The 15305-nt window shown below is 33.8% G+C and overlaps 1 protein-coding gene across 2 annotated transcripts in view; it reads right to left on the bottom strand.

The window, feature by feature from the left end:
* Positions 1-213: 213 nt before the first annotated feature.
* The window catches only part of LOC106643114 (mitochondrial import inner membrane translocase subunit Tim29), a 145796-nt gene continuing 130704 nt past the window's right edge, over positions 214-15305 (bottom strand). For both annotated transcript variants that reach the window (XM_089597998.1, XM_014358115.2), the window contains one exon: positions 214-683. In XM_089597998.1, the coding sequence (XP_089454124.1) occupies positions 319-683 (365 nt within the window). In that variant the 3' untranslated portion in view covers positions 214-318. The remainder of the gene's footprint in view (positions 684-15305) is intronic.

Raw genomic sequence — 15305 nt, forward strand, 5'->3', positions numbered from 1 at the left:
TAACGGGTGAAATTATACCCTTATAAATAATGTCAATATTTGTTCTGAGATAAGGAATAATAACGCACTTCTACGCAAACTTGCTAAATACACATGACGTTATGAGTAGTATTCTCTGTAGAAATAACATATGTTCACATTAAAAATGAAATCATAATGCAAGAGTTTATCATGAAATACATTTTATTAGATAAAATAATCTTCGTAATAGTTTTGTGTGTAAATATTTATCTTACTGTCATTATCTTAATACAACAGTATGTAGTCAAACATATTCTAATGAATAAGTAATCTTTATAATGTGTTAGTTTGTAAAAATTAATAATTTATGTCATAATCTTTCATGCTATTGTTTAATATCCACCAATTATTTAAGAAACCGACGTCAATAACTCTCCTATTCCAAGTTGAGTACTCAGGTTTAAGGTATTGGCATGTGGCTTTGTAAGCCACACACTTACTATCATAATTGTCCAGCCAAAGAAACGATATTATTCCCAAATTTAGTCTTTTAATAAGTCCTTCATTTAGATTTTGTTGCAGCCACTTTAAATAAGATGCACTTATTGGATTCCTTACTTCTTCACTAATAAGTACTAATTTCAAAGTGTTGCTTATAAGCTGGTCACGAAAAATGACTTCGTCAGGATTGCTCACTAAACAGTAGCAAACAAGTCCAACCACTGTAATGAAAAGTGTATTTTTTTTAAAAATTTTGTTTAAAAATTCTATTCTACAAAGAAGTGTAATATAACATTTTAATAAATTGCTCATCGCTTAGATTATCCTTAAAATTAATTTTTTTACCAACGCAAAAGACCAATTATATGTGGTGATCATTTTGATCGTTGTATGTATACATTAGTAATAACAGGACTAATAATAATAATTATAAAGCTCTTCATACAGTAACTTGTAATTAAGAGATTTAATTCAAAAGGTTCAACTGCAAAATCTTTACAAGATGGTGTACTTTTCAAGTTTTTTAGGAAAATTGACGAATCGATCACAAGTGAAAATCCACTGATTAAAAGTATCTTTTTTAAAGCAACTAAATTTCTCTTGATACTCATTGACTTCTTTTAATAAGAATTAAATTCATCAATTGATTATCACAAACAAGTACAGGTTACCATGCACTATTCCTTAGGCACCACAAGTTGGTGTTGACGTGCGGCATGAGATGGCCATTGATAGCTTTAATACAACATTAGGCAAAATAATTAGAATAGATGAAGGAGTAATGCAGAAAAAAAAATAAATATAGTTTTACTGTTTTGTCTATCATAATTACAGTATATCGATGTTACAATATTTCAAGAAAAGTGTATAAAAAGGTAATGAACGTACTTAATTTTTTAATGCTTATAAGTGACTCACAAAATAAAGATTATAAGCACGTAAAGTACCTTGTAATACGTAAAGCACTTTGTCAACCATAATTTTATAAAACAATTTATGTTTAAGATAAATTACCAAACGTTAAGACTGACAACAAATTTCTACTAAGACTTATGCTGAACTGTCTACCAGTATGTTTGGAAAGTTCCAAATGCACTAAAAAATGAAAAAATGAGCTGCCGAAGATTTTAAAATAAAATCTATTTATAATAAATAACAAATCATGTACTAAGGAGAAAAAATAAAGCTTTTATAGTAAATTCATCAGAAGTATGATAAGAAAATATGAATATAATAGTAGAATAAAACATATAGCAATAAGAAGTAGGAACTTTAAATGACTACACTTGTGCAAGGACTTAAATTTAAAAGCTGAAAGAAATGCAGATTTAAGGTAGTGGTTAATAGAATTCAAAGATGAAAAAATACCTTAAAATTTTTTAAATATGTTTGTTTATACATTATTGATCGGCTGTTAAAATTGTAGAGACCCCAGCGTTGCCGGAATGAAAATACAAGACTTCAAAATTTTTTTACTCTACGTCGTGAGCATAATCAAAATGCATAAAAAAAATTTTATTTAATTAGAAAGTAATTATACAACATACTTTTTTAAAAACTAATATTTAGTTTCATATGAATATAAAAGTATCAAATTAAGGAATAAAAAAATTTTTTTGGGCTGGTTGGAAAATTTTGCATTTTAAAAATATTTTGAAGTTTTTTGTAAATCTATATAGTATCCAAAATGAATACTATTTCAAATTTTTTATTGTTTCCTACGATCATTGTAATTATGTTTGTAGGTAATGTTTCTAACATTAAATCAAAAATATTTTAATTGCAAATAATTATATTAAATTGTTGTTGTTGCAAAATCAATTTATATCGGTTGGTTTTATGAGTGTCAGATAATTACATAATATTCACCAAATTTGTTTTTTTTAAATTTAATTTTTGTACTTAATATGGTAATACAAATATAATTATTTACAAAACAAAGTTGCTTCAGTGGTAAGCGTGCTAGGTACTGATGCAACACTGTTCTAGGGGTGTTGAGTTCGATTTCCGGTGAATGCAAATTTTTTCAAAAACTTTTTTCATCGGAAAAAGTTCCTATGAAACCCCAGCTGTTTCAAGGCAGGTTTTTCTATCAAACTTTTCTTTAGAGTGATTCCAGGGTTTTTCCCTGCCCCACATGTCTTCGGGCCTGGGTAAATACGAAACGGTATTAGGGCTATACTATACAGGTAGGGATTAGTAGATCCGATGCCAGGCGCCAGGCAGGGATCGCCAGCCCTACCAGCGAGGAGTGATCCCTGAAATATGGGGCTTCTTTAGAGATGCTAATTAGCCAATCTGATGCTTTGACAGAGAGCGCAACTTAACCGGCGAGAAGTAAATGGTCCTAAGATATGAAGTCCTCCGGAAAAGGCTACACACTGGCGAGTAGACCTCACTACTAGTGCAAACAGTGTCAGCTTAACTGGCAAGGTGTTTCACTGAAGATTTTTCCACTGTGTCCATAGTACAATTGGTATGATCAGTAAACGGGTGCAGCAATGTACCTTCACACATAGGAGTTAAGTGGGTAGCCTTGGTGCCTTTGCCAGTATGCTGTCGAGGTATTCGGTAAATATAACTATTAGCAAGTGTATGCTAAATAAGCGTACAACCCTTGGTTGCTAGAGCGTTTGCTGTAAAACTACAGAATAATACTGTGTGTAATACTGTTGATTAAATTTTACTGTTAAATACTTGTACATTTTATTACTGCCTCATGTTCTTAATAATCAATGGCATTAAGAACATTTATTTTAAATGTACTTAAACGCGTAAACGTATGATAAAAGAATAAACTTGTAAGATACTAAACCGGCATCCAAAAATCAGGACAGGATAAAGTAACGAGAGATACTATTATAAGTGATCACATAATATATTGAAAAATTAAATTTAATAGATCCATCATAAATATTGTGGTTTTACAAGTGTACACTAAATAATTTTTTTGTGACCAGACCATTGGACCGGATTTGGGTTATCAGTAATCTTCTGATGAATTGTTGATTAATATCCTAAATTATTATTTATAAAAATTAATATTTGGAATGTAAAAATTCTTAAGTGTATGTTAAATAATTGAATTTGTCAAATAATCAATCGAATTTGCACCCATTAAGTAATTTTTTTATTACTATGAATATAATAATTATGTCAAATGATTTATCACAATACTAGTTATTAGGATACAGTAGCCCGTCATCACAAACCCTCACCTCCTAGACCGGTAAGAATTTGCTAACGGTTCACTGTGAGTCTGTACACTTACTGCGAGGGAGTACAACGATCTCCTTCTTTCACCTTTCATCCCTTGCCACCACTAAGGTTACCTGAACCTGCGTGCATGCATGTATGTATTTTATAATTAAATTATTAAATTACCGTATAAAGATGCGGTGAGAGAAAGAGAAAGTATGAGTCCTCGTCATAACACTGGTTTAGCTAACGGTTCTAATAAGAACGATTTATATTTTATGGAAGATCAGAGTATTGCAGAAACTTTTTATGTTAAAAAACCATCAAATACTTACCTTTATTTACTACGACGATTGGTAGCTGCTATATGAACCAAATACAAGTTTTTAATGTTTATTTAAATTGGATTGGCAGTTTTGGCACAACCAACTATTAAACATAGATAGAATTCCCACACATACTTACCTTCTTTATTTTCCCTGAAATAAATTTTATCACATCATATACATTTGACACCACGTCTAACTTTTATTTTTTCCGAACATCTATATATACAGGAGATTAATTATTGTTCATATATTGCACAGACATAGTTCGTGTTGGGGAATCCTTTAAAGTTATTTTCACTGTCACTGTTACTACTGTACTCTTCACTATTGTAAGTTATTCCTTTACCGACGGAAATGACAGACGTATTTGGATCATTTTCAATCTCACACGACACATCGTTTAAATACTCTACGTAATCAAAGATACTGTAAAATACGAATTCATCATTTCCGACAGAAATTATACTATTTCCTTGACTTTTGAATGCAATTACCGTTTTTTTTTCCCATTCAGTGTCAGTATCACTATGAACAATTTTGGCAGTTGTTTTGTCCTACTTACTATCACTATTTTAATGTACATAATTCACTAGCCTTTTATTGTGGATTAATGAGTCCCAAATCTCATGCCACAATCTGAAAACTCCCTAAATTTGATTGGTAAACTCCGAAATAACTGCGGAATAACGAAATCTCACTAAATACATGAGCTCCCAGAAAATTAGTAAAGATATGAGCTTATATTTACAACGCGTCAGTTAGAAATAAAAAAAAAAGAAAAAGAGATAAGAAAATTAAAAAAAGAAGAAAGAAAAAAAACTGCAAGAGATATTTTTGAATGTTGAATTTAAAATAGTGGCTATTTTACACAGTCAAGCATGCGAGTGCTTCAAGTCTCAGCTTCTATTGTTTGATAATCCATCGACTCATACAACTATCGAGGGATCGCACTGGATTCAATACAAGCCGAAATCATCGCTCACGGATAATTTACCGATCAAATTTGTCGTACTAGGTAATGGTGATAAATTTATTATTCTCGCACACCTGATGCTCAGTCTTCGTGTCAAGTTGACCGCTAATGAAAATGAAGAATTAAATGCTGACGTAGTTAGTTTGATCATATCAACGTATTTTTTAATTAGAAATTTGTATCACCTCCTAACGATACGCACGCTTGCAGAGCGTATTTGGAAACTTCATTAAATCATGGACCTGTGGCAAGATCATGCCACTTCACGAGTACCTTATGGTGCGACGATACAGCGACAAAGATGGATGATGTGTAAGATGCCAACGCGAGGCTTGTCAAGCGACGTACATTACTACCAGAAAAGAAATAGCTTAATCTGATTGGTCATCTTCAACGCGATGTATACAATTAGAAAAAACACTTATCAATGGCGTCAAGGTGAGAATGCGATTAGTAAGATCTCTCGTATTTTACATCATAGACACTTTGAACTTGGTCTTCGTTCACATCTAAGAAGCAAATATTTTAGTAAGACACGTTAAAATAAGCCTATATATTTTGCTAGCCCACACCAAAGCTCTGTCAAAAAACATGGCAAAATATCCGCTCGCGTGTGTTGAAGTAAAAGCTGTGACGATGGACAGCAATATTTAATGCGAAATATTGGATAATATTATTTTAGGCCAGTTACCGAAGCGGATAATAATCGGTACCATTAAAAATTGAGATTATAATCTTTCGGACGCACTATAAATCTATTTAATTTTCGTAATTTCAATATTAATTTTCTTTGTTTCGTACATCGAAGTCTAGGGTTAAGAGAAGTAACGCTCGATCATCTACACAAATTTAATGTACATTGCCTCAATTCTTATTTACACACATATACTGAAGTATCAGATTATATGCCTTTCGTGGCGCAGAAGTTTATAGACTTTTTTAAGAAAAAAATAGTAGTATACATGAAGCATAAATTGAATACTGTACACCAAACATTGTGAAATATTATAATTAATTTGAATGATAATAATGTGTAGAGTATGTACGGAAAATTTTTGCACATAACATTATAAAACGGAAGACTTTGACGAAAGATCTCATGTGTGATATTGTTTACAATATTGTGTTTTTTCATGTAAATGCCCTTATTCATGCTATGCACTATAGAAATAAATAAAATAATTTTATTGATCTTGTTGTTCTATAACCGTTAACTTACTCCTTTTTTTCATAACAATGCAGATTAAAATATAAAATAAAAGTAAGAAGATCGAATACTCTTACGATACCTTCGCTTATTAATAACAAAGCCACTCAAAAAAAAATTTTGGCCCGTGGGTCTGACTATGCATACTACAAGTTTTTGGGGTCACTGAATCCAAAAACATGGTCAATTTCACCCCAGCACGTCACGTTTTTGACATAACTTCAGAAAACACTTTAACATTTACTAAAACCATATAAAAAAAGTTAACCATGTATAAATATAAATATGTTAAAAATGTATTAATTTAAATCTGTGAATTAATAAGTAAATAAATATAAATTAACACAAATGTATATAAATTAATGAATAGATTCAATGATATTAAATAAAAGCTTTAGTCAGTTTTCTTTGTGGAATATCGTGTTCTCTTCTATTCAAACAATCTGTGCAACGGAGTACGCTTTTCCTTTGATTCCCTCTTTAGCGTCCAACAAAAATAGCCATCATGTTTACATCCCATCGAATCTGATACCAAGTTTCCATGACCTTAATATCTTGGTGAAATCGTTCTCCCTGTTCTTCACTAAAGTCTTCAAGGTCATAAGGAAATTTATCAAGGTGTGAATGAAGAAAATGTAGTTTCAAATTCATATTACATTGAAGCTTCTGAAAGTCAAAAATCATTTTATCAACTAATTATTCGTAATAAGGGCTTTTTTATTGCCAAGAAAATTTTGGGCAACTGCTTTAAGACTTTGCCAAGCATTGTTTTCTTTCTGATTCATCGTACTAAGAAAGGCAATAACTCGGAACATCATCCTGATCTGAGGGCCATCCAAAACCCCTTCCTTTATTTTTGCTTCCGACAACTTAGGAAATTTAGTAACGAGGTATTTGCAGTAGGCTCCAGATTTATCAAGCGCTTCAACGTACTGCTTCATTAGACCTAGCTTGATGTGAAGGGGTGGAATAAGAATTTTGCTTGGATCAACTAACGATTTGTTAGTGACATTCCGGGAACCAAGTGTAAATGATGTTCTGGTAGGCCAATTATTTTCACATAATGATTTTCACGAGCACGACTGTCTTATAAGCATAAGTAACATGGAAATTTCGTAAATCCTGACTGTTGCACAAGTAAAATAGTGATAATCTTAAGATCACCTCAAAGTCGCCATCTATGAGTTTCGTAATTAATTTTTTGCAGTAGAATGTCCATGTTCTCATATTTTTTCTCCGTAAGAATGGAATAGACAATGGGAACTGGAGAATAAATGTTTGTATTATGTAGCAAAACTGCCTTTATACTTCTCTTCGATGAGTCTACGAAAAGTCTTCAATCTTTGGCATCATAAAAATTTGGTTTCAGTTCGTTAATGAGACCTTTTATGCCTGTACAACAAACAAGCGAATGATCCTTATCCTATAAAAAATACTGTCAAAATTGTTTCTCGCTATTTCTATAAAAAGAAACTTTTGTCTTTCGCTCCAACATATTATACTCTTTAAGGAACGATGCTAAAAATTCTGAACCATCTTTTGCTAATCCTCAATTCCGTGTAAGATCGCTTAACACAGGTTTCGATATTAATTTTGGTTTTTTGGAGCTTAAGCCGTGATCTATATCACTACCCGTCTCATCACTCATCTTAGATGCCAATTCTGCATCCATATCTATTTTTTCATCAACTTCCATCATATCAGCAATTATCTTGTGTGGATGCACATCACAACTACGGCTGTCTCTGACTGTAGCTGGTACTGGAGCTATAACAGATAAAACACAAAAGTATACAGTTTTTTTTTTTTTTTTACTATTATACACTTGAATATTATTGCAACAATAAAAACCGTTATAAGTACTTAAAGGGCATTTCTATATCGTCGGAACGGACAACGGGATTTTCTATTTTTTTTTCTTTTTTTCATCTGCCAAACATTTTTCGACAACAGTTACATATGATGTTGGGAGCCCAGCATTCAATTTCTGACTCGTCCATATCCAAATTAAGAATATCTTTGTAAGTCTCTTGAATATCATCATCGATGACTTTCCGTGAAGAAGTTACTTCAAACTTTGAGCGTACATGACAGAACACATTGTGCTCCGACTCACAGTTGTGTTCTGTAAAGATAATTTCTTTTTTCTTGTAGTCCTAAACTCTACATTGGCCAAGTCACCAACCAACGTAGAGCTGCGATCGTATGATGACGACGTATGTGGGTCCACTTTTTCACCCTGACCAGCCGCCGATACTGAGGATCCGACCCTCTGCACCGTAAAACGTTTGCGTGCGTCTACCATGAAGGAGTACCAGCCGTGATCTAGAGACTTTGCTAGATAACGGGCATGCTCCGTTGCCGCCCATCACTGCGAGGAGATGCCCTGGATGCAGAAGCATGGGAGAGTATACCGAAAGTAATCGTGAGATTCCAGAACTACAATTTTATATGAACATGCCTTAATTCAACGTAATGTATAACGTATGTATAATGTTCGGCAGATAGTGGATATTTAAGTATTTTTTGAGGTTATGTCAAAAACGTGAAATGCTGGGGTGAAATTAACGACGGATTTGGATTCAGCGACCCCGAAAACAAAGAGTATATGTAGACAGACCCCCAGGCCAAATTTTTTTTTTGTGTGGCTGTGTAATATTAATGTACAATCAAACATATACACAACGATGCTTTAGCCAATCATAGCGGTGAATTGGTATGAAAATGTGAAAGGGGGAATGTATGGTGGCCTGCCCGGAAAGTCTCTCCAGTTCAGGTGAAGGTGGAGGGGGTACCCCCTGCTATAGTGAGTATATGGCAGCACAGCGGCTCCGTTCGAAAACTCTCAACAGACGGTGACAGTTTGTTGTGATGGAAAACTGTGTCGAAATAAACACATACAATATTATATTTGTTTACAACTACATGTAATAGTACATTAAAAGCAGGCTAGAGTTGTCAGAGTCTTAATAACCAAGTTTAAGATTAAACTAGTAAATACGAGGTCTGTCCAAAAAGTATCAGGCCTACCTCTACAACTTCACACCGTAGTATTCGAGTGACATCTGAGGTGCATAAACGTGAACAGTAAAGCCTTACGAATTCAGCAGTTGCTCGTTGATACCTTTCGGACACATAATTCAGGCACAGCGCGTCTTTGTTTATTAGGTTATTTTTGAGTTTGGCGGATTTTGTGATTGTTACAAATGTTTGAAAAGCAAGATCAACGAATTTGCATTAAATTTTGCTTTTAGTTTAGAAAAACAAGTTCTGAAACTATTTAGATGATGCAGAAGGCTTTTCGGGATTAGTCTATAACAAAAACACGTATAAAAGAGTGATTTAATCGTTTCAAAGAAGGCCATACTTCTGTTTGTGGTGATCCTCGTTCTGGCCGACCTTCGACGACAAAAACATCGGATAATATTGAGCGGGTATGACTTGCGATCAAACAAGATCGTCGTATGACTGTGCGGGGATAGAAAAAGGCCTCGGAATATCAAAAACTATAGTTTGGGAAATTTTAACCTCAAATTTACAAATAACACGCGTGTGTGCGAAGTTCATACCGAAATTGCTCATCGCAGAGCAAAAACAGCTTTGCTTAGAAATTGCACAGGATAACTTAGGAATGGTTAATAATGATTATAAGGTAAAGAACCCAATACTTGACTGCTCGACACAATTTTTAGGTTGATTGACCAAGAAAATAAAGTAATTATGAAAATTTAGCACTGCAAGTATTGGACAGCATAAACAAACTAATTGACTTAATAGTAATGCAAATAAAAAAAGGATTACCTTCTAAAATTTAATCATCTTAAAGAATTTAAAAACGTACCTTTCTCGCCCTAAAAGTCGATCACTTAAATCGAGGTATATTTCTAATTCCTGCGCATGAGTAGATGACAAAATTTTACTTTTGTGCATGCACAGATGACATAAATATTGTAGTTAAGTATTGGTGCCTGGTCGAATATTGGGTCCTTTACCATACTTTGCTTAGAAAGGTTACTGGTGATGAGTCATGGGTTTATGGTTATGATCCTGAATCAAAGAAAGAGTCTGCTCAGTGGAAACAGTCTGGATCGCCAAGACTAAAAAAAGCAAGTCAAAGTCGAGGTAATGTTAAGTCAATGTTGATTGTTTTTTTTCTTTTTTTATATTGGGAAGGTGTTGTGCACCACGAATATGCACCAACAGGTCAGACAATCAATATTATTGGTTAAAGTTTTAAAACGTTTGCATGAAGCAGTGAAAAGAAAACGCCCGAACTTTTGGTCAAGTGGTGATCAGCTCCTTCATTACCATAATGCGCCAGCGCATTCATCGAATCTTGTGCAACAGTTTTTGACTAAACACAGTATCACATTACTGCGACAACCTCCATACAGTCCCGACATAGCGCCCAGTGACTTTTGGCTGTTTCCAAAACTGAAAAAACCTCTTGAAGAATAGGGATTCGACGAAAAAACGACGGTTGAGAATAATGCGACGAAAAAACTCAAGGCCATCCCTAAAAGTGAGTTCCAAGACTGTTTCGAAAAGTGGAAGCATCGCTGGAACCATGTCGTTTAATTAAATGGGGATTCCATTCAAGGATGCCATGGACATTTGATGAAAAATAACGCCAGCACGGAATTGTAGAGGTAGGCCCGATACTTTCTAGACAGACCTCGTTAATATCTTATCTGAATGAAAAAATAGCTAAATTGTTCATGATTTTAAGTCAAATGACTAAATAATGATGTGAGTTATGATTCACACTAGATAATTAACGATAGTTTTGTTAACTAATTAAATCTTTATTATGAATTTAAGTGTGATCCGACAAATAGAAGAAGTTGAAGTTTTTAAATGTGAAAAATTAAACAACCAATTGTAATATAAAAATTGCATAAAATCGTAATTACAGTAAAAAAATTTTCAGTTTTTGCTCAGTTATAATATAACAAAAAGAACAAGTTATAGATACCTTAGTGTTTATCCTCTAACTCTCGTTAGTTGAATTACCACTCTATGTTGTAAATAACCGACTAAACTAATTGAATCTGCTATGAATGTAAGAATATTTTTGAGCACATTTTAAATTATCTGACTAGTGAAGTACGGAATTTAGATCTAAAAACTAATGGTCATGATAATCACTGAATTCAAATAAATCCATATTTAATTTATCAATTTACGAACGTATGCTAAGCAGTTTAATCTGCAAAATACTTATGTACGATTTGATAGCAGAACGTTTCTTACTACACAAAAAATTTTGTGCCACATCTTAAAAACTCAACTAAGATGCTTTCCCGAATTACTCTTTTTTTCCTTGAAATTTCTATCGTTGGAAACTGTTTCAAAGTGAGACGAACACACCTTCGTTTAATTTAGTCTTAAAAATTTTCGGGAGTTGGGATGAGAGATAATAAAAAATGTTCTGTCCAGAGCATTGATAAATTGAATATTTACTAGATTCTCACTTGGATGTTGTTGAAACATTATTGTTATTTAAAATATTAATACACACATTTATTAATAACAGAGGGAAATTTCTTTGGTTATATTTTACCATACTTTTATTTGAAATGTAAAACTGACAGCTGTTTTGGCAGTGACACCATCGTCATAGGGTTAACCTATACTGAATATAGAACCACTAGCAGCCCCCCGTCTCGGCTTCGACCGAGACTTACTAAATAAAACACCCTAGTGTGTTGACATGTAATGTGATCACATTTTCAGTTAGAAATTTTACACATATTCCTGATACATCTCAGAACAAAAATCTTCTTATTAAAAATATATTTTTTCGTAATCCATATAGTTTATTTGGTCAAATAATAAGGTGTAAAAGTTCAAAAAAATAATTATGCTGAAAAGTACCGTGCGTTCTTTATGCCATAAAATAATCGGTGGCCATAAGAAGCCGTTGATTTACAGTTTCTCCCGCGTAATTCACGAAAACGGCTATTTTTTAAAGCTATTAAGATTTTAAACCCCCAAAAAATTTATATTAAAAAAAAAATTTTTTTCTCATATCTCACAACTTTATTACCAGAGCAACAAAGTCCTGGACCTTAAACCCTACATTATTATTGCCACAAAAACACAAATACATTTTCTACTCATTAAAAAATCTGAAGTAGGATCCTTAAAGATTTCAGAGATTGCTGTGAGGGTACAATTAAAAACTGATCTCTCACGTAATGGACTCTTTAGTTGTCGATTTTGACGCTGCTGTTTCAATCTCGATAAATTTTCTGCGTCAGTTTCTTGACGCCCAAGTAAAATTGTATTTATTAGATACACTTGAAGTTTTTCTTCCAATTCACCCTCTTGCGACTTGTGGCATGCTTAAAATTTTTGTGACCCTTAAAAGCTGTTTTCTGTCAACTTTGTTAAGTTCTAATATATTTGTTGGCAAGGTAGTTCGACGTCCGATAGTCCTAAAAAAGACCGATGAGCTTCTTAAGTTAACTCTTTCTTGACTGCAGTTAACAGCAATTGTGACTGCCTGGAAACCTCAGGGTTATCTTCTCTGGCTTGCTGTTAAAGACCCAGACCGATTGGGAGAAAAATTACTAAGTCCGAAGCTTTGGGGCTAGTTGTAGTGCTCTTTTTCAACGTCTCCCGGTATAACGTCAAAGACGTTGGTGTCTAAAGCACCTTTTTTATTTGCAGATTCAGTTGTTTTAGTGATCTTAGATGGGGAGATTGGTTAGTAATACTTGTCCAGTGGAGGCTGTCCCGTTGGCTCAAGTATTTTTTCCTTCATAGCTGTTGTAGGTTTGCCCAACGCAGACCTTGGAGAGGATCAGTGATTCCTGGTTGAATGCTTAGAGTTGAGAGAGTAGTATAGGGTCATCGGTCACCGGATTTTCCAGCCTTGCGAAGAACAACTCCGCATGTGACGTCTGCTAGTGAATGGCTGACTTGGTTTAATAGTGCCCGTCTTTAGTTAATATAGTCTTTTAGTCGACGAATCGCTTCCGGAAATGGTAATAAAAATGTATTTGTTGGCAAGGTAGTTTACACTTAGGTGAATCCTAAAAAGAACCGATGAAATTGATGGTTCAGTAGGGAACGTAAATACTTATAATGGCCCTAAAAAGCGCTAGTGGTGAAATTTCCAGGCTATACTTTATTGTTATTCCTGATGATGAAGAGCTGGCGGTAAGCGCGTTGGGGACGCGACGACCAAGAAGGTAGCCATTGTGGCTATCCGTGCCCCTCAGAGCTGTTTTTCCTTGCTTACATTAATTTGTAGCCACATATTCTCTAACTGCACCAGGTGGGATGGTGGGTCTGACACACAACTCTGAAGAGTTGGTGCAGATTGTGCTCTGGCTAGATATGTCTCCTGGTATGGTGGCAGAGACGGCATCGGTTGGAATTAATTTTTTTTTTTTGATTGCACTTGTCGATATTCAGGGTGAATGGACATCAAGGTCCCTTCCCTCTTAGAGAAGAGTGTCGTCCGTAACCGAGATACCCAGCTGCAAGACTATTATCAGCATCCTTTATACAGCTCGTAGAACTGCCGAAGCTCGACCACATCACTATCGAGACGCTCCAGCCTATTATAACCACACTTATTTAATTATGTTGCAGGTAGCTTCGATTTTATGTCGACGCCACCTAGCGGATTTTACTGAACTAAAGTGAAAAGCTGGCGTATTTTTGCAAAGCTTTGAGCTTAATTATTGCTATTGTTATTAAATTTTTTAAGATAAAAACTATACTAAAACCATCTAGGAAGTATCATGAATCAGTGTGCAAAATTTCAGCAAAATCGGTTCAGTAGTTTTCGCGGTTAGCGATTACAACGGTTTTAGCGACTTTGCTTTATATATTAGTAAGATAAAAATGAGTATATAAGGTTAATAAATTTTGGTGAATGCTTAGAAATTTCTTTTTCTTAAACGAAACAATGTTCACAAATATAACGAATTTCTAACTGATTGATACAAACAGCATTTTATATACAAAAAAAAAGAGAAAATAAGTTCTAAGTTAGTTATGTACTCAGTTTGTTTTTGTGTTTAAAAAAAACCCCTATTTATTCTAAAAAATTTAATTTAGCACTTTTAGATACATTGTGTAGTAATTTTACATTTGTTTGTCTAAAAAATGAGCGTGTGAGTTACAGTTCTCACTAAAACTATTAAAAATAGACTTTATATGTTTGTCAATACGTATAACGGAGCGCGTCCTATCTGGCTAATGTAGATTTGTATATATGTAAATTTTAGCGACTTTGCTTTATATATTAGTAAGATACCTACTAATGTAGTGTATTTATTTTTAGGCTTTATTGTACATGAGTACATACAGCCTTGGTACAGTAAGGCACATTGTTATATTATATTTGTTACATTTTACAAGTAAATGATTTACATGTTCCACATCATTAGTTACATTTTCACATTAATACAGTTAAACTTCTTTGGTACATTGATGATGTCACATAGACCACCTCGAGAGTGAAGGATCTATGTGGTAGGCATTGTATTGATACAGTTGTATTTCGTTGGTACGTTGATGATGTCACATAGACCACTTCGAGAGCGAAGGATCTATGTGGTAGGCAATTTTTGTTGCGAGAAGGTCGCCCATCCCTTCACAAGGAGAATTGCATGGTGAAAAAGCACATGTGACACTTCACAGAGGTACTTGCTCGGGAGAGTCGCACTGGCCGACAAACGAACCCGCAGTCTCCCGCGTAGCGTCCCACATACCAGCTTATATAGACGGTATTGCATTCTCAACATTTAATTTACTGTGCTAGATTTTTTTTATTGTTACCTAGAACAGAGTTGACATTGCGTTTATTGACAACTATTGGCTTTATGTTGTGTTTCTTAAATTACCTACTATATTTTTGTCGTAACTGTTATTTTTTGCTTAAGTGAGTTCACTCGCTAAGAGAATTAACGTCAATATGATGAAAATACTTCAAACAGAGATGAATTAATGTATAGAAAAACCGTCAATTTAAATTTCAAGTCCTTTTATGGCTTATAGAGTCAGATATTGATAATTTTATTATTGAGCATTTAACATACAGTCTTATGAATATCTGGATAGTCGACGTCAAGATTTGATTGGAAATTTTTCAGAAAATAGCTAAAAACTTGGTGAT

Source organism: Copidosoma floridanum, unplaced genomic scaffold (assembly GCF_036245765.1).
Source record: "Copidosoma floridanum isolate Cflo_tuat_1 unplaced genomic scaffold, Cflo_Japanese_pri ptg000004l, whole genome shotgun sequence".
Taxonomy (NCBI): domain Eukaryota; kingdom Metazoa; phylum Arthropoda; class Insecta; order Hymenoptera; family Encyrtidae; genus Copidosoma; species Copidosoma floridanum.